The sequence below is a fragment of the Coloeus monedula genome (genome assembly GCF_965178545.1).
Source record: "Coloeus monedula genome assembly, chromosome: 2".
NCBI lineage: Eukaryota > Metazoa > Chordata > Aves > Passeriformes > Corvidae > Coloeus > Coloeus monedula.
In genome coordinates, this window is record NC_138782.1 from 99480317 (window position 1) to 99506468 (window position 26152).

Below are 26152 nucleotides of genomic sequence, written 5' to 3' on the forward strand. Positions count from 1 at the left end.
GCCTGAAGTTGTGTCAGGGGAGGTTTAGGCTGGACATCAGGAAAAGGTTTTTCACCCAGAGGGTGGTTGGGCACTGGAACAGGGTCCCCAGGGAAGTGGTCACAGCACCAAGTCTGACAGAGCTCAAGAAGAATTTGGACAATGCTCTCAGGCGCATGGTGTGACTCTTGGGGATGGTCCTGTGCAGGGGCAGGAGTTGGACTCCAATGATCCTTGTGGGTCCCTTCCAACTCAGCTGATTTTGTGATTCTCCATTCACCTGAGGAAGGTGTACTGCTGGGATTCATTGCTTCCTGCTGTCTTCAGAAGGCTTGAAATACATTCAGGTTTCAAATGAGGACCTTGTAATGTCTAAGTGTTGATACTGCTCTATTCCATTTTGTTATGGTTATTGGAAATCACTCGTTATCTTAAGAGATGACTTGTGGCAGTGCTGAGATACTCTGACACAGATGTGAAAACTTTGTAGGGGGTAAAGAACTCCCTCACTCCACACCTTGCTGCTTCTTCCAGTGTGTGCTGAAAACTCCAGCTAAGTGGATGTTGCTTTGGTGAATCCATCACTGTTTGTGATTTAGATACTTCTTTCTGAGCAAAAGAGATTTTTATCAAAGAATAACCTCTTCAGTATTCATACCCTCCAAGGCAGGCATTGTATCAGGTTGCTTTCTCAAGCAAAGGTGTTAAAGTTGGGGAGGACTCCTCATGGGAATTAGAAGGAATGAATGTATCACAGCAGGTCTTGTCTTGCTTTCTGAAGTAATGCTATTGTGTGTATGAGTATAGTCTCTCTATTTTACAAATGAGAAGGTGATGTAATTGGGGGGGGTGAGATGACTAGGGAAATCAGATTTCAAGATGGGGAGCATAAAATCCACTGTAGTTATGAGGAGGCTGCTTTTCTTCGCAGATTTGGAGATGTATTTGCATACCTAGATTCATCAGTGCGTCAATGATAATTTGCTTTGGAAGAACAGTTCCCTCAGTACAAGTGCTTGAATGCTAATCTGTGTACTGCTTGTGGATGTGCTGGAGTTTTAATTTTCTTCCTAACAGCTCCTGTGGTGATGTGTCTTCTGTATTTGTAAATAGTGAAAATAGTGTTGATGACTCAGGGATGTTTTTGTTATTGTTGAGCAGTGCTTACATGGAGTCAAGGTCTTTTCTGCTCCTCACCCCACCCCACCAGCGAGGTAGCTGGGAGTGCACAAGGAATTGGGAGGGGACACAGCTGGGACAACTCACCCCAGCTGACCCAAGGGATATCCCACACCATATGGTGTCATACTCAGCATATAGAGCTGGGAGAAGAAGGAGGAAGGGGGGGATGTTTGTCTTCCCAAGTCAACATTGTATGTGATGGAGCCCTGTTTTGCTGGGGATGACTGAACAGTGCCTGTCCGTGGGAAGTGATGAATGAATGAATTCCTTGCTTTGCTTGTGGGCATGACTTTTGCTTTATGTATTAAACTGTCTTTACCTCAACCCATGAATGGTCTCAATTCTATCTTTCTGATTCTTTCCCCCATTTCATGTAGGGGAAAGTGAGCGAGCAGCTAGGTGGGATTTGGCTGCCTATTGGCATTAAACCATGACATTTAGTAATGGCTGTACTGGAGTCTATTAAAATATTGTAGTGTTAGTAGCAGCACTTGGGGAAAGGATTCAGGATAAACCTCTTGGATAACTTGCTTTAGAGTCAGAGATCTGCAGAAGGCAGTTAACTTTGTTTCATTACACTGGTTATTTCTGTCTACTTTCTTTAGCTGAGGAGAGTAATTGTGGATTTTTGTCTTTCTAGCTGTAGACTAGGGAACCTTATGAAAAGAAAACATACAGTCCCTTGTTTGTGTCTGTCTATCTGGGAACTGTAGTTGTAGCCCATAACAAAGCATTCTTCCACCTAGTTAGGCATTTACATCAGAAAGTTGCCAAGATATGTTGGAGGTACAGTTTGTCTATCAAGGACTGGTGGTTCAAGGATGAAGGTATTTTTTTCAGTTGTGAAGTAATTTATTGACAAATTATGTGACGATAAAATGTTTTTCTGCCAAGCTGCAGTAGGACGCATTCTTCTTACAACAATATCTTTTCTCTTGGCAGAATTATTTTATTATGAATCTGCAGCAAGTTGCTTGTTTAGTGTCCACAGAATGTATATTAAATTTGAAGTTGCAGTTTAGATAATGCTTTTCTCCAAATCTCTTTCTTCCCACCCCACATTCCACAATATCTCCTTGACCACATAGAATTCATGAAACTAGGGATGTTGCTTTGCAATAGATGAAAACTTTTAGTAATACTTTATACTTTAGTATAATGTCTTTTTAAGTGATTGAAATATACATACATATATATATATATATATATATAAGATAATGGTTTTGTTAATGAGTAGATTATTTGCATGTATTTCTTTAATCAAATGATACTTGCATTTGGCTAACTTTTAGCAGATTGTCAGTGTCGTCAGAAATGGCCCATAAGAAGAAGAGGCGTATAAGAATACTGATAATTCTGTAGAAATAACTGGTTACCATGTGTTTCTGCTGCTGTCTACTTCTAGGTTTTCTGTGTGATTAAATCATTGTAGCTTACTGATTTTAATGAGTAATTCAGTTGAGGCGCCTCTGTGCCAGAAGAGACCTGAATTTTGAGCAGCCTTATAGCACTTGTATAGGAAGATACTTGTTTTAAAAATTAATGTGTGTTTAGTCTGTAAATGTACTCTATTAATTTATTGCCAAAATGTAGTCAAACAGAAGGCCCTAAATGTAACCTTGCTAGTGAACTCTGTTGTTTCAAAGCTGCTTTTCTGACTCAAGTTTTGAACTTAAATATATCATTTTCAGTTTCACCTGTAAGAGGTAGGGATTACTCAAAACAGACTTCCATGGACTTGAAGGAAACTGTCTCGTGTCAATTAGTTGTTGGGGTTTTTGAAGTCTTAAAATATTTTTAAAACACTGCATTTCTTCCTGTTAAAAAAAGTTTTCTTACCCTGCAGTGTTCTTGGCAAAATTACTGAAACGACTCTATGGCGAAACTTCATCATCTTCTCTTGTTCGTACTTCAAGTAGAGAAGAGGCGGTGATTCTTGAAAATCTTGGATCAAAATCTAAAGAACAGAATTTGGATAATGTTCAGATTTCATCAGCAGATGCTAGCACATCAACTAGTACACCCTGCAAATCATTTCAAGGTGAGACTGCATTGTCATTTTTCTGATAATATGCTTTTAAATATAGCTGCTTTATTTCAGAACAGTATCGTATATAGTTTTTTCATCTATTTATACCAACAGATGAATTCTAGGTACTTAATACCTGGAACACTCGAGGTCAGTGCATAAGTCCTATGAAATCCAAGAAATAGTCTTGGTGTGTATGCATGGGTGCAGCATTTAGCAGTAGCAAATATGGAAGTTCAGTGTAAGCTATTAACTGTCTTTGATATAATGTCTGTTAAATGGTGATAAAATGACTTCTGGTATAGCTCTGCTCAGCTGTTAGAGATACACACAAAGATTGGTGGGAATACACGATCCTGCCCTTGTGTTGCAACAGAAACCCCATGGCAAGCGCAAATCCAACAGAAGACAAATATTAATTCAGAGACTGTGTTAGTCCCTTGCGAAAGAGCATTATTTTGTGTGTGTTTATGCAATGAACATGGCACATGAATATTTGAACAGGTAAGTAAAAGTCCTTTTTTTTCAAATACGTTGTAGAATGTGAATGGCATGCCAGAAGATGGAGCTGGAATATGAGGTAGCTGTGGTATTACTTGTGGGTGAAAGGCTCTGTGCACAAGTATATAATGAGTATAAATTGCTTTGTATTCATCTAAACCAAATTTTGCCATAACTAGAAGGTTGTTAAACTGACTTGAAATAGAAAAGTATGTTTCCCAAGAGTATAAAAAGATTTCTCCAGGGGAGATGCTCAGCTCTCCTTCTTACTTGCCCACAGGGAAGAATTGATAGTGGATGTGGTCTAGGGCAGGAGAGAAAGTCCAGAAAGAAGTGAGCAGAATGATGAGTAGGGTTAGAACTGTGTGCTACATATTAACAGGTGTTTGTCCTGTTCAGGGGTCTGCTTCGTAGGACTAATTAGAGGATTGGTCTGAATTGCAAAGGAGCTCTGAAGAGCTGGTTTTCAAGAATAACCTCTCAAAGCACAAGAATGGCTTATTTTGACATGCAGAAAGCTAAGCAAATGTGGCAGGATGCCTGACTGAGCTCAGATGTGTCTGGGAGAGCAGCAAAGGGAAGGTGAGGGAAGTCTAGCTGGGACAAGGCAGGCACAGGAGCTGTGTCATCACTGTGGAAGCAGTCCCACAGTGCCTGGCAAAGAAGAGCAGAACATGCCTGTTAACAGTAACCAGGTTCAACCAACAGTCCAGTGACACCAGGAAAGTTAATAGTGACAAGGCAGGTCTGAGGTCAAGCCAGTATCGCAAGTCTGTGAATCAGTATGTGCATCAATTGGTCTGGAATATCCCTCTGGTCAGTTTGGGTCACCTGTCCCAGCTGTGTCTCCTTCCAGCCTCCCACTCACCCCTAACTTCCTCATCAGCGTGGCAGTACAAAAATCAGAAAAGGCTCTGGCTCTGTGTAAGCCCTGCTCAGCAATAACCAGAACATCTTTATATTATCAACCCTGTGTTCAGCACAGATCCAGAACACAGCCCAATACCAGCCACTGGGAAGAAAATTAACTCTACCCCAGCCAAAACCAGCACACCATTACTGTAATAGAAGATTGCTTGGAAATTTCAACTTCTGTAGTTCTATATGTTTTATACTCAATTTGGTTTTCTAGATTAGTACTTCTCGTACTTCTTTTGTGTAGTCAGTAATGAAAGGCATATTTTCAAAAGGTTGATAAACCAGTAAACTTATTCTGTACAATGATATGTGATAGCACTGGGAACTAATTGTCCTTTCAAAATAGGCTATTTATTTGCTCTATGATAAAGGTGTGCTGAATATGCACAAATGTGGAGTAATTTCTTAAGCTAAAACTGTCTTCATTTGTAGTGAATCTATACCATTCCTTATAAATTAGGGCCTGGCAAAACTCCCACTGAAATGGGAGGTGAGAGGGAGAATTTACGTGACGTTGTGATTTATAACTTCTCTGATTTGTTTATACCTGAGTCCTAATGCAGTGTTCTTCAAGGTAATGAAAGAACAGCTTTTTATTCAGAATCCTAATACAGGGGAAATATAGCTTATGGGATAGGAAACATGGAGTAAAAAGAACGGGTTTATATTTAGGATTTTCACAGCAGAGCAACAAGGCTGTTTTGAAATTAACAGCAAACTATAATTGAGTTTGTTTTCTGTTGGAGGCATGCAAATGCCACAGTAATACAGAACGGGTTCGGCCTTGATTCAAGTTCAACATATAAGTACTTAAAAAAAAAAAAAAGCCTTGAAGTGATAAACTCGTAGGAAAAAAGATAAATCAATTACCCATCTGGGAGACCAACAGACAACCATTCTTTTCTGGCTATGATTTTATTTCAATTTAAGGATCTCTTGCATTTACGTGTGGTGATTTTATAGCATTGGACACTGAAAGTACACGTTTAGAGATAGGCTAGAAGGTTTGAGCTAAAAACTCTGTGACCTTGGTGGAGGAAAAACATAAAAGCGTTGATTGAATTTTTTGATCATAAACTGTTTTAAGTTACTTCTTACTTACAGACCAAAGATTATGGGCATAACTGCAAGGTAGCTGGTGATTTAAGTAGCAATAGTCAAAGATAGCTAATTGAAAGCAACAATGGAAAGTGAGGGATTTTTTTGTAGATATTAACTCTTTCCTAGTTTGAAAGTGATTATTTCAGTCCTACAAAATACTTATAAAAATAATCTAGTGTCAATAAAAAGTCGAGGACTACTTTAAAAATAAGGTGACTTAGTGTTTTGGTTTGAAAGACAGGTGTCTGCTAAGGAAGGCAGGAGCCTCCCTTGGAATGGCAGATGTGATCCCCCTTCCCTCCAAGTTATTATAAATTTGAAGTCAAGGGGCTTTCAGGCAAAGGTATTAGGAATAGGAGTAACAGTTCTTTACTATTATATATCTATATGTGTATAACAAGTCAAACAAACAGCAATAACTCTGGCAGTAGCAGCAAACAATCACAAACCCAGTGCCAGCCTTCTCGGCTGTCGGGCCCTTTCCCCTCGGGTGCAGTTCCGCTCGCAGCCGGCAGGGGCGCTGGCGGCTCCCGGTGAGCAGGGCAGGTGCGATGGTTCCCCCGCGGCTGCAGGGGGCGCTCCGGAGCGAGCTCGGGGAGCACGCGGCACTGGCGGCCTGGGATCCCGGGAAGGGATGGAACAAAGGCTCCACAAACCGCTGGGCAGCCGATCCCGGTGTCCGGCCGGACTCTCAGGAACAGCAGGCTGGAACGGCAGGGACGAGCACAAATCCCAGAGGACAGACGAGATGTATCCAAGCGGGGAACCCCCCGGAGGTCTGGAGAGGCAGGGCGAGCACAGCTACAGCGTAGCGAAGGCTCAAAGCAACGGCAGGGGCAGGGTGGCCACGGCCCGGCTCCCAGCGGGGCAGGGGAGGCAGGCTTGGGGTCCCGGGGCTTCTCCGGCAGAAGGAAGAACAGCCGAAGAGAGCAGCCTCTCTCTCTGTCCAAACGTCGGGGACTGACTGTCCACCACCCAGGTGAAAGAAAAGAGTAGCCAGATGCACTCCACTCTCAGTGGGTAGGTCTTTTGTTTTTCTTAAGTACCGAGCAATTTGTCCCCTTAGCAACACATATGGGGAAAATTCCTTTAACAGAAAAAAAAATAAACAGGAGAGCTCCTAAAACCCCAACACTTAATCTTAAGTATTTTCTAGCATTAAATAACAGATTTTACTATCAAACTCATCACAATGTCCTATTAACAGTTATTCTCAGACTGTGAAAATACCATTACCAATTTGTCTGAGCTAAACCACCACCACCACCTTCCCCCTGTGAGATACTGATCTTTATTGGAATGCAGTTTGCAGCATTGCCTTTAAATTTTATGGACATGTCTCTATTGTCCTTCCGGATGCAGGCTTTTAAGACCATACTTTTATATCCTGTAAATATTTGTGTTTACATTCTTTTTTTCGAGACCAAGTTGAGGTTGAGATGCTTAAGAAGATGAAACATCAGGGCCTATGTTAATGATTGGTTCTCATTTAATTTTGGATAATTAATAATTTAGTATCAGAAAGGGTTATCCTATAAAGCTCCTCACATAGTTCTGGAACCAAAGCTCACAATAAGACCCAGAATAACTGGAGATGGAAGGCAAATTCTGAGGGACACTGTCCTTTGTGACTATAGAGAGGCCTTCTGAATGGTATTTGCATTTTCTTCCAGAAGGTGGTGTGGAGATACTTACAGCTTTTTACCAGCTAGGCTCGTAGTTCAATGCCTTAGAAAGCCTCGGGCAGCCTAGAGAGATAGCACGGGCAATCCAGCATTTCAGTAGCTCTGAAAGTGGCAATAGTAGCTGCAAAACTGAAAGCACCAGTAGAAGCAAAGAGGGAGAAGTAAGTCTTCAGCTTGTCTAATTCCCGCAATTAGAAGCTTTCAGACAGAAAGAGAACTACACAGATGTTCACAGAAAGATTTGCAAAGCCAAAAGAGGGCGGGCCCCCTCTCGGGTCCTTCTTTTATTCGGAGAAGGGGAAAGGGGAGGACTGGGGGCGGACCCGGGGTGAGCGGCCAATCAGACACTGCTAAAGGGTTTGAGTTACATTTGGGTTTGCCTGCGCTTGGAACAAAGGGGTTCAGAACACATGGCAGAGGCAAGTCCTGGCTTGTCTTGGGGAGGGGGAAGGGAAGCTCGGAACAGGCAGCAGCAAGGTGTTAGTTCTGTTAGGGATGGAGAAAACATGTGGAGGTGTCATGCTTCTTCTGGGCCCCAAAGAAGGAGAGTAGTCATATCTTTTTACTTAAAAAGAGAAATTTTTAAAAACAAAACAACAACAACAAAAAAACCCCACACAATAAAACCTACACCAAAAAAAAAACCCAAAAAAAAACCAAAAAAAAAAAAAAAAAAAAAACCAAAAAACAAATGATAAACCCAAACTAAAACAAAGCACTTGCCTGTGCTCAGAATCTCCATCCTAGGCCATAGATAGTAAGATATACCTTCTCTTTGGATTATAGTTGTTGTAAATCAGACTTTTTTTCTCCCTTTGTACCAAAATACTCAGTGATAAAATGAATGTAACCAAAGTAGGGATTCCTATCCCCCAGGACAATTAGATAAGACTTTCTAAACACTTCTTCCCTTGAGGAACTTGATTCATCCATTGTAAGACCTATAGTTCTTAATTTCAAAAGATGCAATAAAAGATTTTTTTCTTACTTCAGCATAAAGTTAAAGATGGTCTAGATTACCATCTTTATTACTTCAAACCACTTACATGTTACACACATGTAATGAACCTGAATCTCATGGCAGGCAAAGCATTAAAAGAGAACAAATGGGAAGTTGAAAGCTCCTAAAATAAGAGAACACTTTCCCTAAACTAAGCATATTTTGTGAATATGCTTCCAAATACTCTATTAAAAATGCTTTAAAACTTGCTGTACCACAAAAAATAAAGTATCTGGCAAAAGACCGAGCATTTCAAAATACAAATTGCTCACTTGGATTTGTCCAGAGGATTGGTTTTGTTTGGTTTTGACCTTTGTTAGGGCCAGATCTACTTGCAACAAGGATTAATATAATGAGAGATGTTTCTCATGAGGTCTGCAGTTCTGTGATTTATTTACTTTTTGTTGATATTTTAAAACCTCATTAATTATTTTTAGTAGCTTTATAGTATATATTCAGAAGAGACATGTATGCTTCTAATTAGAGATTTACTAATTGTAGAATTGGTTTTTTCACAGAGTCACAGAATGGGTCAGGTTGGAAGGGACCACAGTGGGTCATCTGGTCCAACCTCCCTGCTCAAGCAGGGTCATCCTAGAGCACATGGCACAGGATTTCACAGCTTCTCTGAGCAATCTGTTCCAGTGCTCAGAACGCCCCACAGTAAAGAAGTTCTTCCCCACCTTCAGGTCGAACTTCCTGTGCATCAGTTTCTGCCCACTGCCTCTTGTCCTACTGCTTGGCACCAGCAAGAAGAGCCTGGAAATGTTCTCTTGACACCCCATGTTTTAGATACTGACAGACATTGATGAGGTCCCCTCTCAGTCATCTCTTCTTGAGGCTGAACAGGCCCAGCTCCCTTAGCCTTTCCTAGTAAGAGGAAATGGCCTCCTTAGTCTCTGACCTTTTCTTGGTCAGAATTATAGCTACTTTTTATAAGGCTTGGGATTTACTGATCAGTATTTAGCATCTTCCTTATAAAAATAAAAATTTTAGAGTTGCCGAAGAAGGATAACTGTGTTCAAGTGAAATATATAGTGTTCAGTTTGTCGGTATAAAGTGTGCTCTGCCACTTTTGATTTTTGCTTTTTCCCTAATTCTGAAAAAAGGAATTTGAAATGCAGAGAGCCTAGCCAGAGTTTTGGATCTTGTGGAGACAGTTTATATTTTCTTCTCCTTCATTTATTTAAGTAAGAAATAATGAGGAATGTTACTAAGCAGTTGCTACTAATAGGTTTTAGTTTTCTAAAAAAGCTGGAATCCATGTTATGCTATATAAATGGACAAAATGCAATTTACTCCTTATTCATTAAATAGAAATGTGAGTGTCTTACCAAATGTGACATATCCCAACATTGTTATCCTCTCTGAGGAATTCATGTCAAAATTCAGTGCAGCTGTGTGATTATTTTGTGTTCTCCTTCTTATTTGTTCCACTGAAGTTATTGATGCTGACAGTGTACTGCATTTAAATCATCACTAGGACACCAGGACTCTGTTCTTCCTCATACTAATCCTGTCTTCCTGCAGCCATTCTACTATAGAAAACTTAAGCTAGTGACAGAAATGCCTAGAAGACAAAACTTGTCTAAAAATATGCCTTTTAGTTGATCAAGTTGATGAAGTGCTTATGGTTGAGAAATTAAATTCTAGCAGTACTCAATGCAATAAACAACTTTAGAGACTTGTTAAACAATTCAGCTTTGCTTTAGTTAATTACTTTGAAAAGCTGTCTATTGTGAATAAGCTAAAGAGCAATGGAGATTATAATTATTATACAATAAAGTGTTGTCACACACTCATAGAGTCTTCTCTCAAGGGTTTAAAAATTTTCTCATTACATGGTATATTACAGTGCCATTATCCTGTGCAAATGGGACAGATGTATCCAGGAGTAGAGTATTTGGCTGAAGATACCAGCCTCTGGTGGCTGTGGTAAAAATGGTGCCCAGCCAGCTTTACAAGCCAATATAGCTACATGCTTTAGGGGAATGTAGAAATCCGGGATTTAGGGGAGAAGGGAAAAAAATTCCAAAACCCAACCAACCTAAACACCACAAACAAACAAAAACCCCTCCTTTCTCTGTTCAGACTGAGTGGGCTGCATGTATAATATCTGTAACTTCTGTTTGTGACAGAAACAGTTCTGTTGTTCAGTCTTCAGTTCCTCTAGCAATGTTTTTGTGGGTTTTGGAGTTGTTTGCTGCTGGTTGACAGATTCCTTCCTTTTCCAGTGTTCTTATGTATATTATGTTAACTCATTCTTCTCTTCTACGTGCTCATTTCCAACAGCTTAGCTGCTATAGGGAGAGCTGCTGGCCTCTGTGAGACCCCAAAGCAATTTAACAGGTAGCTCATCTAACAGTATGTAGGGGTTGCTTAAGTAGGGAAGACAGTGCCAGCTTTAGCTCTAAGTGTTAACAAGCTCTAAACCCAAACTAGACAACTGCAGGAAAACTAATTATCTTGGTAAAGTAAATGGAAAAATAACTTGTTTAAGAACTTGATAAAGTAGCCTTGTTCACCTTGAGAATGGCTGATTGTACTAAATTGAATCGAACTGCAGCATAATAATTGTGTGTAGCATTCCCTCTGTCCACCTTGACTCCCTGTTTGAAATAATTTTTGATGCATTGATGACAAAAAGGTTGTGTGAGACACCACTCCTGCTCCAGTTTACACTGGGGAGTTTATTACTTAAGATGCCATTGTCAAAATCACAGTTATTCAGAGTCAAATCTCATGTTTTCTGCTGTTATAGAACCTTACTTTCTACTTGGGTTTCCTATCAACTCTACCCTCTAACAATTATTTGAAAAGTGGAAATGTGTATAGTGTAAGCTTGGTACTGAACTATGTTTTGAGCAAATCATTTTCCATAATTTTTTGTGCTTTGCATTATTTTTTATGCAAGTAAGAATGGACTGTTTCCAATAACTTCTAGTTATGGAATAGAAAATGTGAGTTTAGAGGGGCAAAGGCTTTAAAATCTTAAATTTTGTTTGCTTTTACTCTTACAAGCGCATCTATTTATTTTCTGGTCTTGTTTGAGGTAAGTTCCAATAATGACATAATCACTTCGTCAGTGACGATAATTCAGTAATTGCAACTTAGATGTGGCCTTTTAGATTCAATGTTGTTGCTTTTTTTTTTTTTTAAGGATTGACTGACAGGGATATATTTGGCTTTTGAAAAGTGTGGTGAACAAATAGTATCTGCAGCAGGAGAAATAATTGAGCTGGGTACTAGCATAACATTAAGATAGCTTTATGTTCCTGTTTATACAGCTAGAATTCTTAGACATCTAATCAAAATATTGCATATAGTCATATACCAGGGCATATATGGGGCACATATACCATTTAGCTGTGTAGTTTGTTTCATCATTACTTCCTATATTCAACTTTCACAAAACAAAAAACAGCAAAATCTTAATTCCGCCATCTGCCAGTAGTCAGATTCACCTCTGAGAAGTGTTCTGTGTCTTGGTTTCCTCGATCAGTGGTGATTCCATGCTTCACTCTCACTTTGTATTGTGCTTAGTTTCCTTACTTTTTCCAAGAGAATGTAGATATTTTAGTGCTTCATAGGTAAAAAGCAAAAACATCTTCCTCAGATAATGAGTGAGAACAAGAGTAAGAAGAAATTGTAATTTTGTTGTAAGTTTTTTCTTTGTGACAAAGAATGTCTGCCATTCCTAATGTAGTGAAACTGAAGCTGAGTTATAATGGTAAGTGCTGTCTCCAATAAAATGAGCTATAATACAGCCTTTCTACGTGTCTAAAAAATAAACTAAATCTAAGAGTTAGTGTACATGTGGGAAGCAGTGAGGGAAATAAATTTGAGCTCTCTTATTCCTTGTTTTTTATGAATTTCCCATCCCGACTTTGGTCCTTATAAAATGGGTGTGTCTTTATTGACCTCCATTTCCTTTTGAAGTTTCTGTTTTTCATCAGGCTGGAGGAAAACACCATGATGAGGAAGTACTTCTGAGGATTTTCTCGTTTTGTTTTCTTCTTTCAGTGCTCTAGTCTAGTATCCTCTGTAATCTAGACTTTCTCTTTTCAATGATGTGAAGGACTTCTGGGAATATAAAGTGTCAGAAGGAGAGTTGTAATGAACTGGCTTGACTTTCAACATGCTTCCAGGCACAAATAGTATACACCCTGAGAACTGGGGGCAGTCTTCTGTAATATGGCTAGGATTCTAAAAAATAATACCCTAGGAATTAAGTGAAAACATGGTTTCCCTGAATATCAAAGGGTAGTGGACTTGTTTTTGTGTAAACATAACTGAATAAAGTATCAGAAATTAAGGTCAATCAGAAAATTCAGTGCTGCTGTCTGCACTAATATGTTGTGACCAATAGTATTATAAAAAAGAGGATTGGGATTAAATAAGTGAATTGTACTGCTTCCCCACAGTGTTCTCCAACAGCTGCTGTTTAAGGATTTTCTGAGCAAGAGGACAACATGTATCTTGAATTATAAGAACTTTTTCTTTTATCACTTTATTGTGTGAATGTATGTAATTGTGCAATTTAAAGTAGAACTATAAACTTTGGCATTTTACTTGGCAAACAGGGAAATTTGTCCTTCCATAAAGAATAGCAGGCATCTTCAGAATTATAAAATTTAAAAATTCTGAACTTTGCAGGAGCAAAAACCTTTTCAGCATTCTGTTACATGTATTGGTGCTAATAAAATATATGACAGCAATAACAATGTATTTGAGATAATTTGATATCCAAAAGTAATTCAGAAAACTAGTATTTTTGTTTGTTTAGAAAAAGATGAAGAATCTTTGGAAGGAATATATATCTCATTTTTCTGCCAAGAAGTGGCTTGAGTGTCTCCCCTTATTTATTCCAATAAAGTAAGGATAATGAGGTCTTAAAACAAGCTAAAGGAATTAGACTGTAATTGTAAACTATAGTACCTCTCCATAATTTTGAAAGGCAGGTTTCTACCTGCAGTGGTGAATTTCTATAGAAATAATTCATCGACTATTCCAGTCACCGAGCAAAGAAGCACAGCATTTCCACTGTTGTGTGTTGTTGTGCAATGGTTATCATTTTAGTAAAGTAGATGACCAGTAGTGACTGGTAGAGTCTATAGTGACTGGTAGAGTCTGTTGTTGTTGTTTTTTCCATCCAGTGTGACTTCTCTAGTATTGAGGGAGAGAATCCTGCTGAAGACTGCAGTCAAGCAGTAGGAATTCTGCCCTCCAAGGAGAAGGATTGTATTTTCCGATTGCACAGAAGACTACTTGAGCTAAAAGCTTCTGTCTTTGTGGAAAGCACTCTAGTGTGTGTTGATGTGAGACTGGAAAACAAGCCTATGTGAAGTCAGCCTGGGAACCGAGGTTGTACATAATGTAACACCTCATGTCCCTGCGGTTACTTTAATATACCTTATCATGGCAGACTGAAATAACTTGATGTTCAGGAACTTGGATATTATCTGAACGAAAATGAGTATATACTGGGGAACGGGTGGGTGTTTGGGTTCACTGGATTTGTTTATACTCTTGAAGAATATTTTGATGTCTTCACATTGATCAACTGGAAAAGTATTTCTTTTTCAGTACTGCAGTTCAGGAGGGTACTCAAGGTGTGTACAGTTAGTCACTGATATCACCTTTGGTACACTTCAGTTTTTGAAGGTTTCTGAAGGAGACAACTCTTGCCCAGGATTTGTGTGTGCTGTCTTTATAGATGCTTGTCTTGCTAGTCAATGAAGGGGAAAGTTACTGTGTACAGATAACGAGGTGTGTTATATGTGCCTCGGGAATTGTCAGTTTGGGGCCATAGTCTCACTTGTATGCAATAAAAATGAGGAATAGCTATAACAGGATCATGTTCTAGCTTACATAATAAGTAAAATCATACTTCAATACAAAATTTTTAAGGGAAATAACAGACCTCATTCAAGCCTTATTTTTGTCCAGGTCGTATCTACTGTAACATCACACAGAAAATGCCTACTACCAGTAATGACTTTTGTAGAAGGTATGAGACTGAGCTACTCAGACCTTGTATTTGATCCAGCATCAATTCCTCATTTCCTGTGTATGATGATTTAGGAATGGTACTCTCAAATTTAGTAAGTATGCTCACTAAAAGGAAAACCACCAGCTGCTCCCCTCCCCTTCTCCAGTGGGAGACAAAAGGCAGAGATCATAGGTCAAGATAAGAATAGTTTACTGGAAACAGCAATGAGATAAAAAAACAAACATTAACATCAACAATGCTAATAACAATACTGTACAAAGAGAGGATGATTTACATGCAAAATGCTTACCCCAGCCCAGGACACTGAAAAACAATGGCAGACAGTTCCTCTGCCTGATGCGAATTCCCTGTGACTGGAAAGGAGCACCTTTTTTCTTGGAAGCGAGAGTCCCTTTTCCCCAGCCCCTGGAACTAAGGTGGTACTGAGTAGCACTGGTGTCTTGGCCATGTCCTCTGGGCACAGCACAGGGCAGCCCGGAACTCCTGGATCAAGCTCTCCGGTGGGTTCAGCCTCCCCAGCAGCTGTGACTACAGGCACGTGCCACTGCACCTGGCTACTGTGAAAAATAATTAACTGCCCTGGCCAGAACTAGGACACTGTGCTTTTCCATAAAGACCTGTTTTCGGGGACAAACTCTTTCCATCTATTTGGAGAAGTGGTAACTGGCTGTTTCCAAGGCGTAATTTTGTGGAAAAGATCACAATCTTGGTAAGATTGGCCTAACTTAGAGTTGTTTGGCAGGGGGAGCTGCAGGATTTTCTAGCTTGACTTGGGTCCTCTGTTTGCTCTTAAGAGTTCTGCCCTATGGGAACTTAACTTGGGTGAGTTATCAAAGCTTTCTGAGTTGCAGAGAAGTGCTTCATGGGTAAGACAAAGTTTTTGTCTGATTGCAAAACTGTACAGGGTGCTGGCGTCCAGTCACTGGCAGTCGGACTTCTGTGAGGGGAGGCTGCGGATGCCCTGTACTGGACACAGCCAGTTCCAGCCCACCCACCACAGAGCACAGCTGAGCTCACAGCTGAGGCAGGGGCACCCTGGAGGAAGCTTCTTTAAGAAAGGAGAAAACAATCCCAAGACAGGAGGGAACTAAAAGGAGTGGCAACAGTGGAAACCGTAGGGTCAGAGGAGGAGAAGGTACTCTGTTGTTGAGTGAATGTTCCTGAAGGATGGCAGCCCACAGAAAACTCCTGTGGGGGTAAAGAAAGGATCAGCAGAGGCTTTAAGCATTGTCCCCCCCACCACCTTGCACTGCTCCATCTTTCTGAAGGAACTGGGTGTAACCTGCAGTGAGAGGAAATAGGAAGGAGCAAAGTTGGGAGTGAAAAGAGCCAGTGAGGAAAAGTTCTCCTTGCTGTTGACCTGCGAGCTCTCTCAGTCCTGTTCACCCCACTATGAACACCACCCTCAGCCTCCTGAGGGGAGAGTGAGTGAGTATCTGGCTGGGTGTTTGGCTGCTAGCCAGGGCCAACGCACCGCAGAACCCAGAAGTGATTCAGTCTCTCTGTCCAGGGTTTAGTGTTACAGCAAGCAAAGGACCAAGGCTATACAAACGTGTGCTTTGTGTTCAGGCAGTCTAGAAACCATGCTAGTGTTATGTACCACCATTCTGAGCTACAAGTAGGGGATAGTTTAAAGATGCTGAAGAATAAACTTAAAATACAGTGCCTACCTGAGATGATGACTGACTGGGAAGTTGACAATTTTATATGGCTGGAAACTTTACCTTCAGCTCCCTCTAAAAAGATCCGATACTTGTTTGTAGTAGGATAGCAAGAAATAACGTAGCTGGACAAGCAGCTGACATGCTTGGAGGTGTAATGTTGGTAGTGGCATGGTGTAGATGCTTTTCCCTACTGGGTGCACACAGCTGAGTTACATGCGATGTGTCTCTGTGTGGGGATCATGAATAGAAGACAAATAGTTTCAAAACATTTACTCTGTATTCTTGGTTTGCCTTAAAGAGTAATGTGTGCTGTTTTTTGGGCATTGTAAATGACCTTTAGCTGTTGGGGCTTTTTTTTTCCATAAAATAAAACTTCAGAAGTGGGATTCATGACTTCTAACTAGTAAAAGGGGAGCGTTCTTTAACATCTCTAGTGTCTGATTACTTTTGTTAAGCAAAAAACCCTCTTTATTTCACAGTTTTATAAGCTCAGCCATTTGCTTTGCAGCAATGTTTGACTTTATTACCAACCTATCTCTCTTTGGCCCAGGGAGACTCTGGCCCCAGACTGCAAAAATCCAGATGTAGATATGGTAACAGTTTGGTTTGACACACTTGCACAGGATTAGCAAAGACTAATGCTTGATTTATGAGCTTGCAAACTTCTTAAAGATGCATCTGGTGTGAATAAATATGTAATTTAGAGACTCCCATTTAAAGAGGTAAAACTAAAAAATTTTGAGTCATCATTCATTTCCATAGTAAGAGTTGTTACTGTTGTTCTTTGTAGGATGTGTGTTACAGATGGTCCCTCACATTCTGTTATGTGTAACTATTTTGTCTGGGAGGTTATTGTCCCAATATAGCTACTGCTTTTATGATTAAAGGATTTGAGTTTTTCAAGACGGTTGTAAATTAGGTTTAATGTTTCCCTGATTATCTTTGTTTTACAAAACCTAAATAAAAATGGAAAAAAAGGGGAAACTTGAAATCCTTCAGAAGGGAGCTCAAACATTTATACATCCTTGTAATTTAAAACTGTCATTAATTAGCACTTCATCATTAAACAACCTGGATGGGGGGGAAAAAAGTCAATGCAAGTACTGCCAGTTCAAAGATTTGGCATCATCTGCATGGAAAGGATCTGCTGAAGAATTGTTCCATGTTAATTTTTAATTGATTTTTTCCAAACTGCAAAGTTGCTCTTCATCTTTCTGAATTATTTATTTCTTTCCCTTTATTATCCCTTAAAGTAAGTATCATCAATACTTACTGGAAAATTTTCTGGCTTGTTCAAGAAAAAAACAATAATATTATAATGTGTTTTCAAAAGAAGTTTATTCCCTCATGATGACAACAGCTGTGGTGTTTTCAGAAGTACTTTGAACGTTCAGAAATGTACTGTATCGTCTTTGAAGTAGGCTGTGTGAGAAATGCCAGTGCATAGTTAAATTGCATTTTAGAAATATAGAAGTAATTCTTGTTGGGGATCTATCAGACACAACCGTATTTTAAATATTTAGGAATTAGTCCAACTGTAGTTGCACATAGCTGCACCTCGGTGATAGACTTGGATCATCTGGGATCTTCTAATATGCTTGTGGTGTAAGGAGGTTTTTAAGGTGGTATTAAGGTGCCAAAAAAGTTTTTACTGTATATCATTTTAACAGCTCTGTCTGTGTTTTAAAGGGACACATTGCCCCCAAGAAGGGACGGCTAGTGCTGTGTCTCTGCTGACTTATGGAGCTGTCTGAGTGTTGAAAAACCCAACAAAACAACTACAAACACAACTAAAAAAACCCCAACAATCCAAAATTTTAAAAAAAAAACCACACTGAGCCATCTAAAACTACATTGCAACATCTGGAGACTCCCAGACATCCTGGGCTTTTTACTCGCTGTGGTTGATCTCTGTTGTTCTCACTTCTCTGCCCAGAAATTCCGTCAGGTTTCATGTAAGTGGAGTAGAGATGGTGTCTCTGTCACTTCTTGTCTGGTGAACAAATGAGAAGTTTCTACTGCTGCTCTTGCATGTGTTTTTAAATACCTTTCAAAGGGGAAAGAAATCATACAAAAACACACTGCTGCCATCACCACAAGTAGTTTCCTGTGCAATAAAATAGTTGGAAAGGTGGCCCTTGACACTGCGCTTCTTGTCCCAGAAAGAGGTAGAACGGGATGAGGAGGTGAGTTCTCTTGGGCAGGCACTGCTGAGGCTTGGTCAAGTATGACTTTCAAACTCACTCCCTTTATCTTTGCACCCTTTAGGGAAGCATGGACTGTGGTTTAAAAAATCTGCAAATGGGCAAACCACAGTTTTGTGGTTCTTTTTCTCTTGCTTCTGTCACTTCATAATAATCTTGTATCTCTCCATCCATCCGTCCATCCATCCATCCATCCATCCATCCATCCATCCATCCGTCCATCCATCCATCCATCCATCTTTTGTGAAGCAGTTCTTAGAGAAACAGTGTCTGCTCATGCTGAATGGGGAAGAATGTTTAGAGCCTCTCTTAAAATATCGCTGTAAGTGGAAGCTTCTTCTGAAGACAGGGGAGAAGATTTGCCTGATACAATGGAAAAAAAATGCTTCTGGTGTAAAGAACTAACCCATGGAGTATTTGTTTATTTGTAGATGCTACGAAATCTGGTACAGTTCTGTTGGTCATAGGATAATTTCAGTGTTCCACACCTGACCCTCTGTAAGGATTTTCGAGATCACTTATTGCTATAGTTGGGAAAACATTTGAGAAAATCTGTAGTGAGACTGATATTGAGCCAGATACTTTGGATTTTGTTTTGTAGGTAGTGATGATACAGTTACATCTCCAAGAAGAATTTACACAGTGGATCTTCCTCCAGAGGGTTATGTTGCAGTTACTCCAGATGCTCTTAGTAATGCAGTTTCTGAAAACTCAGGCAGTAGTGCTGACTCAACAGGTAAGTTTGTATGGTTGTTACTGTGATGAATTTTTCTCAAGGGAAACTTCTTAGCAGCTCTTATCAAGTAGATCCAGACTGCAACAGTGAGGTATTTAAACTGTTGCTGCCAGTGGGTGTCACTGTTTTGCAACATAAGCAAAAGGAGGATGTATATCCCTGTGGGTTCATTTCCGTAGTTTTGGGTTTCTAGACTAGATTCAACATTTGGTGATAGCCATGCAGTGCCACAGATCTTACTGAAGTTAGATGGAATCTAACTGAGGAAAAAGTCTTTAGCTCCTCCCACTCAAATGACATGTATATTCCTATTATGCCTCCTAGCAGTCATATTTTTTTAAGAATAAATGTTAGATAAAGCTGTTTTACTAAGTCTACTCTTGATTTTCTGAGGAATTGGGTAAAGGTTTAACAGCCTTTCAGATTTGTCTCTCTCAGAACAGATATTCATCACTGGAGTTGGTAGAGGGGAGATATCAATCCTTTAGTGTTGAGAGACTTTCTGATGAGAAACTGTGACCATATAACTTCAGAAACAATATTTGATGTTGTCAAAGGATACAAGAAAAGGAGCACAGAATCTGTAAAGTGATTTCTAAATTGACCTCAGTTAAATACACAGTTTTCTGAATGACATTGCCAGAATTCAGTTGATTCTGTCTTTAGAAAGAAGTCCCAAGCTTAGACAAGACAAATGAATTTAGTTTTTTCAATTGCTATGTTCCTGTGGATGTATGTTTGTCCAAAATTGTGTATCACTGTCATTGGCCGCTAGGGACATTCTACAGCAAAGAAGATACCCAGGTAAGGCAGCTGAAGTAAAATACCTGATGAGCAGCAGTTAGTAAACTACAGTATCAGTTTCAGCCTGGAGATGCCTTAAATGCAAGGAAAACCTGAGATATAACTTGCTGATATAGAAAGGCAAATTCTGCTTGCCTTTGCAAACAGTACCCACAGTGGGGAATTTTCAGCTTGGAAATTGGGTCTGTGGTCTGTTCTGAGCTCCAGTCAGAATCTGAATACAAGTAAAGCTATCAAAGTAGCTCAAGGAACTGAAGCAAAATAAGGTGTGACTGATGGCATATAAAGAATGTTCGTTCTTGGTGTGCAATGGTTTAAAGACCATTTTTGAGTGACAAAGAAGTACCTTCATCAGAGTAACAGAAGAGTAGATCTTAATAGTTTTTGGATTATGAATGGAAGGATGTTCTAATTTAGAGCTTCTAGGTAGTGTTCTTCTCAGTTAGATAGGATTTGTGTTTGGAATCCAGAAGCTGTTTCTAGGCTACCCTTAACTTTGTTCAGTTGCAGAGCCGTCTTTGGACAGTTCACTGGGTTTTTCTTTCCCAGCGTGTCAGATCCAAGATGCTTATTCTGATCTTGAAGCACCTTGTCTCTCCTTCCATGCCATATAATTTCTGTTTATTATTTCATGTACTTTTCTTTCAGATATTAGAGGGATGCTTCTTTTTCTTCTGTGTTTTGCTGATAAGACTAAATGAAGCGTCATAATACTTTGTAGGTAAATTCCGTTTTCTACAGGGACTTAAGTTGCTTTTAAATAAAACACTAGCATACAGGCTGAACACTGCTGCAGCTGAGATACATCCTTATTAAGACAGTAGCATGGAACTTTTGTGGCAAATGTACTCAGCTGCTGTTTAAAATCTATGAATAAATCAGATTATGTATGGTGTGTATTAGATGTTAATATATTGCAAAGCAGTTAAGCAGAACAGAATTTAAGATAGAGTTATGTTGCCTCTTTTTAGAGTCATATAAATACCTGCCTGGTTTTACAGTGGATAGAATATTGAACAATGCCTTTACTTGCTCATTTTGTAGATTTAATATTTTCCTTTAGTATTTCAGACCAAATGTACTCAACCATGATAGCAGTAAGTAGAGTTTTGATGTTGCTGAGTGACAGTATTGACTGTTGGATGGAGAACTCTGTTAGCTGATCCCAGTTCCACTGTTCAAGAAGAGTAAGTTTGGGGTTTTAGCCACTTTTTCGACAGTTAACATGGGATCTGGAATTTTGGGAGACTTATTTTTGGATTGGTTTGTTATTTGGCTTTGCACTTTGTCATGAAATCAAGAAAAGATAAGTTTGAAGTGAAGGTTTTTAATCTGTGATTCTCCTTGCAAGGTAGGTTTGACTATAGACGTCATTCTTGCCAGGTATTTGCCTAATTATTTTTTTAAAACCTTTATAGGGAGATTTTTCTTACATGCCCTTTTTTACTTGCTCTAGTGTTTCACTACCCTTTAATGCTGGATCTTTCTTGCTGCAGCTTAGACCCTTATTATTTGTTTTGTCTGAATAACGATTGCAGAATTGGAGATCTGTACTAATCTTGCAAGGTTGAGGGACATGGTTAATTTTACTTGTGTATGTCATTTAAGCATACACATAAAATCTATTGCAGGATGAAGTCTGTGATTTCAGGCAGTGTTCATAAAATATAAAAGGAACATCTTAAGCAATCACACCATGGATTACTTAGTTTCCTCACATAGATTTAGTTATATATCCCTTATTTAGATATTTTTTGAAGGGATAAAGGAAAGCTCAAATGAGAACCTTTGACACTGATGGAAAAAGAGGGTGCATGTATGACTGTATGTACAAATATTTTATATGTATTAAATAAATCTATTATGTTTAGAATTGTCCCAGGTATTCCCAAAGGACCAGCTCCATAAGTTGAAGTTGAGATCTGGTGCATGCATTGTTTTAATCCTCATACTATCTATATGATGTATTTTGTATGGCAACAGGTAATCTTCCACTGTATTTCCTAAAAAATTGAGCATGTTGTTTATGTACTGAGTAAGAAAAGGTTGCTGTGCTATCCTTTTCTAGCCTTTTGGCCCAGAACTAAGGGAAATTAATGATGTGGAAATTCAACAAAAAGAAATCTGACTCAAAAAATAATTTCACTGTTTATCAAACTTGTCTGTTTGATAAAATAATATGACCCTTATTTTAGGATTTAAATTTTTCAGTTATATGTCACTGTGATTTGCTATGTCCTCTCAATAAATTAAGAAAACCAAATATGAGTCTATCTGAATTAGTATAACAAGATCATTAAGAGGAATAGATGTGCCATGGCTGATGTTTCATTATGTTAAATTAGTCTAGAAGAATGAAATACTCAGTCACTAAAATACGTATTTCAACATCAACTGTTTTTGAGAATTTGTTTAAAAGTTGAAGTTAATTAAAATTATAAAATAATTCCTTGTCAGCTCTAAAATATGTTTGGGTTTGTCCATTATTATTATTGTTTAAACTGCTAGTTCCATTATGGTTTATACTGTCAGGATGAAATCAATGTTGTCCAGAATAGCTTCTGAACAAAAGGGGGCTAAAAATGCAGGTAACCTCTTACCTGTCTGCAGTGTCTTGATTCACTTAAAGGCAGCCATTTCAGGAAGACTTAATTGTGCTTAAGCTTATATTTGTTTTTAAGGAGATGCTACTATGAATTATATGTTGACTAATATTCTTGGCAATTGTTGGGAATGTGATACATTACAGAACTGACACGCTTAGCACACCAAGGGAATAATATGTTTTAAGCAGCTAAGTTCAGCAGAAAACTTTTTTTGCTGATAGGTAGCACCAGTTGTGAAACTCCAACATTATGAATCTTTTTGTAGCCTTCAAACCAGAGGAGTCATTAGACCATGTAATTTAATCTTCTGTACCCGTTGGAGAGGTCTTACCCCGTGTTGAGCTCAGCACTTTGCACTTAAAGAAAACCAGACCGAACAAAAAAAGCTGTCCACATTTCAAAGATGTCACAGGGGCTCCACTACTTTCTAGTGCTAACAGTTGATTGGTCTCACTCTATTTCATTAAAAAAAAAACCTTGAAAATTGCTTTCTTCTGCCTCCCTCCATCAAAATGAAGGGCCTTTATTAAGCAATATCTTCTTCCCACAAAGAAGCACAGTAATCAAGTCACCATCAATTTTTTTGATTAAACAGGTTCACTTGTGTATTGCTCTAAGATATTTACTTCAATCCTCAAGTCACATTTGTAGCTCTTTTAGGTATCACCCTTTTCACAGCATCTTTTTAAGAATATAAACTCTATGACTGCATGTAGTATTTGTGTTTCTGTACCTTTGAAGAAACTAATAATGTATCAGTGATTTAGATATGTTTTCAAATTAATCAGAGGGTGTGACAGTAGACAAAAGTTTCAAGAAATAGTTCATTAAAAAATTCTTCTGCTTCTCATTCCACATCATTTCATTCATGTGTACAGTTATCTCAGTGATATTACAATAAATATTTTTTGTGTAGGGCTTCTTAACTGTAAATCAAAATGTTTAACAGTATTCATTGCTATTACTTCTTTTAAATAAAAGAGTTCAGGAAAAAAACTCAACATGAAATAAACTCAACTTCACTTGAAAACAAAGGAGTTTAACAACACTTACAATTGCTTTTCTGAATGTTATATTTGAGAGAAAAAGCTACGAAAAAACCTCCTGTGAATCAGGTTGTCTTACAGTGCCTTCTGTCAGCTGCTCCTGCATTGACTGTCCAGAGTCTTGTGGCAACTTCTGTGAGAATACCCAAGGCTTATAACCAGACAAATTCAGGGAATTGTGGCAGTTTCAGAGTAAGGATTCTGCATTTGCAAACTAAAAATAATAAAATTCTTTCCAGTTTTGTTCATTTTTTTTAATAGAATAAGAAATCTATTAAAGGATTTTTATGAACAAAAATCCTATCTAATTTATTACTTCATTAATTATGCCTGAATAATGAAAGGTGCTACAGTACAGCTCTTAACTTAGTATAATAGTCAGTTTTTTGCAACACAGATGCACCAAATCATATTTAAAATTGTAGCATAAATAAGTGAATGGGATTGATATACAGATGTGTAGATTTTTTTTACAACTTGCTGAAAAAAAAACGTTTTACTATTCTGCTTTCATCTTCTTCTATAACTCTTACTTTGAGGTTCACTTCTCTTTGTTTCTTAACTTTGTTAGCATGGGTCTTTCCTTTTCTAGTAAGGGTTGCATGGACTTGCAGGTTGAAAACTTATTTGTGAAAGAGTTATTACTTTAAAGAGTTGGTTTCAATAATTCAGCAAGGAAGGAGCAGTGATTATACGGTAGTTTGAGCTCTTTGTATTTCTGATAGTTAGGCTAAGTTTTTTTGGGTTTTTTGGTGTTTTTTTCTTTTGTTTTGTTTTAATTTTTATTGATGAATTCCCCTAGTTAATTTTGGGTGTTCTGTTTTTAATTCTCTGCGAGTTTGGATGTCACTTTTTAGTATTAAAACAATATATTTTTGCATGATAAAACTACAGGTGATAACATTCTGTAGTTTAGCTTTGTCCTTGCAGAAATTAATGTATCACTTCCAGTTTGTGAATGGCACGTTTTTCTGAGCCATCAACAGCTTCAGGAATTCTCATGTGTATGCCATCATCAGAAAGCGAACTGTAGCAACGATGACACCTGTGTTGAGGCTGTTACTATAAGCTTTTTCAAAATGTTGTGGTGTTTATAGATTAATCAATAACTTAGAAGAGATGTCTGTGAGGTTAAGGAACTTTCTTCTCTACAGCCTGTTTCTTCTTCAACCTAAGTTCTCTTGACATTTTGGAATCAGTTAACAATGAAAGATGCCACAAAGAAATAGAGGTGTAGGACAGCTATAGCTAGAGAATTCTGTACTTCAGATGTCATTTCCTTCAATATCTTGGATATTGGACTTGGCAGTCCTTGTATTTGTTGATAGGTGCAATGACATTCCTTAATAGATAAAACCACTGCAGTTTTCTTTCTGAAATTGAGTAAGATTAAATGATCATTTTTATTTTCAAAGTTCAGGTAAAGTATTTAATCATTTGTTAAATCTGGCTTAATTTTTTAAAGAACCAAAAATCTAGATTCAGTAATGTTTGTATTTACACTGACATTGTTACGGGTTGATTGCATCACTGGGATTATATTAAAAGTTAAGGAAGACCTAAATGAACTTCTCTAATACTGCTTTGGAAAATTTTTAATTCCTTTTCCATCTGAACAGAAGAAGATATCCTTTTTAAAGTGACACCTGATTTAAGAGTTGTCAGGAATTCTAGTTATGTGTTTAACTTTTATTATACTGAAATTTAGAGAATTAAGTGTATGCTTTAAAGAAGATGCTTGCTGGTATACTTTTGCATTGCAAAAGCTTACTAGTGTGATCTCCATGGAAATTTTTCTGGTGTACTGAATGTGATACAAATTATAAATGTTTAAGGTGTAGCGTGGGCAGGCACTTAGAGGAAAACATGTCCAGGCTACCAGTGTCCTGGAGCAGTGTTAACAGGCAAATTCCGTGCTCTGTCAAGCAGCCAGCTAGAATGGAGTAATTACTTCTCTTGATTTCATAGCAAGCAAGTCTGAAACTCCTGAAGATGAGTGTGGAATTTACCAAGAAACTCACTGCTGTACACTAAGGGTTTTAAACACAGGACTGGGCTATCAATTGAAGCTGTAAGGAGGAATCACTAATTTAGGTTTATGCACAGTGTAGAAACCAGTCATTTCTAACTACCACTATCTGTTAACTATTTACCTCTTCTGAAGCCAATATATTCACAAGAATATGGGTCTACTGTAGAATGCATGGTATAGTCACTGAAGTCTTCAGTGTTTTTCATGATAGTTTCTAAGATTGTCGGTAGACCCCATCAAAACACACATACCATAAAACAAAACAAACAAACCACCCTCCTCCCCCCACCCAAACTCCCAAAAAACCCTCTGGAAAATGGCTTTGGAAGCCAGATGGCAAAGAATTCTGCCCCAGATATTTAGCTCAAATTTGTGTGTGGTGTTAGGAAAGGGTGTAAATGCTGAAAATGTATTAAGGAGAAAAGAATGCATGGTAATGTGATACACTGGTAATGCTTTACTTTAGCCATGGTTGCATTGTTAATGGTTTATTAAAGATCCTTGATTTATATTTTTATAACTGTAAATAAAGTACATGTTTAGATGCTGTATTAGTTTCTGCATGCTTCTGAAAAAGCCTCAAGTATTTCAATAACAAAAATTTACCTTTGAAATCAGCTTTCATTCCTATATGTTTCTGTGGTGCAGAAAA

General features: G+C 38.5%; 1 protein-coding gene across 1 annotated transcript in view; it reads left to right on the top strand.

Moving 5' to 3' along the window:
* The window catches only part of ERICH1 (glutamate rich 1), a gene marked incomplete at its 5' end in the record, with an annotated part of 68239 nt that overhangs the window by 10523 nt on the left and 31564 nt on the right, over positions 1–26152 (top strand). Inside the window, 3 exons of the mRNA XM_082276771.1 lie at positions 1539–1560; positions 3008–3202; positions 18878–19012. Of these exons, the coding sequence (XP_082132897.1) occupies positions 1539–1560; positions 3008–3202; positions 18878–19012 (352 nt within the window). The remainder of the gene's footprint in view (positions 1–1538; positions 1561–3007; positions 3203–18877; positions 19013–26152) is intronic.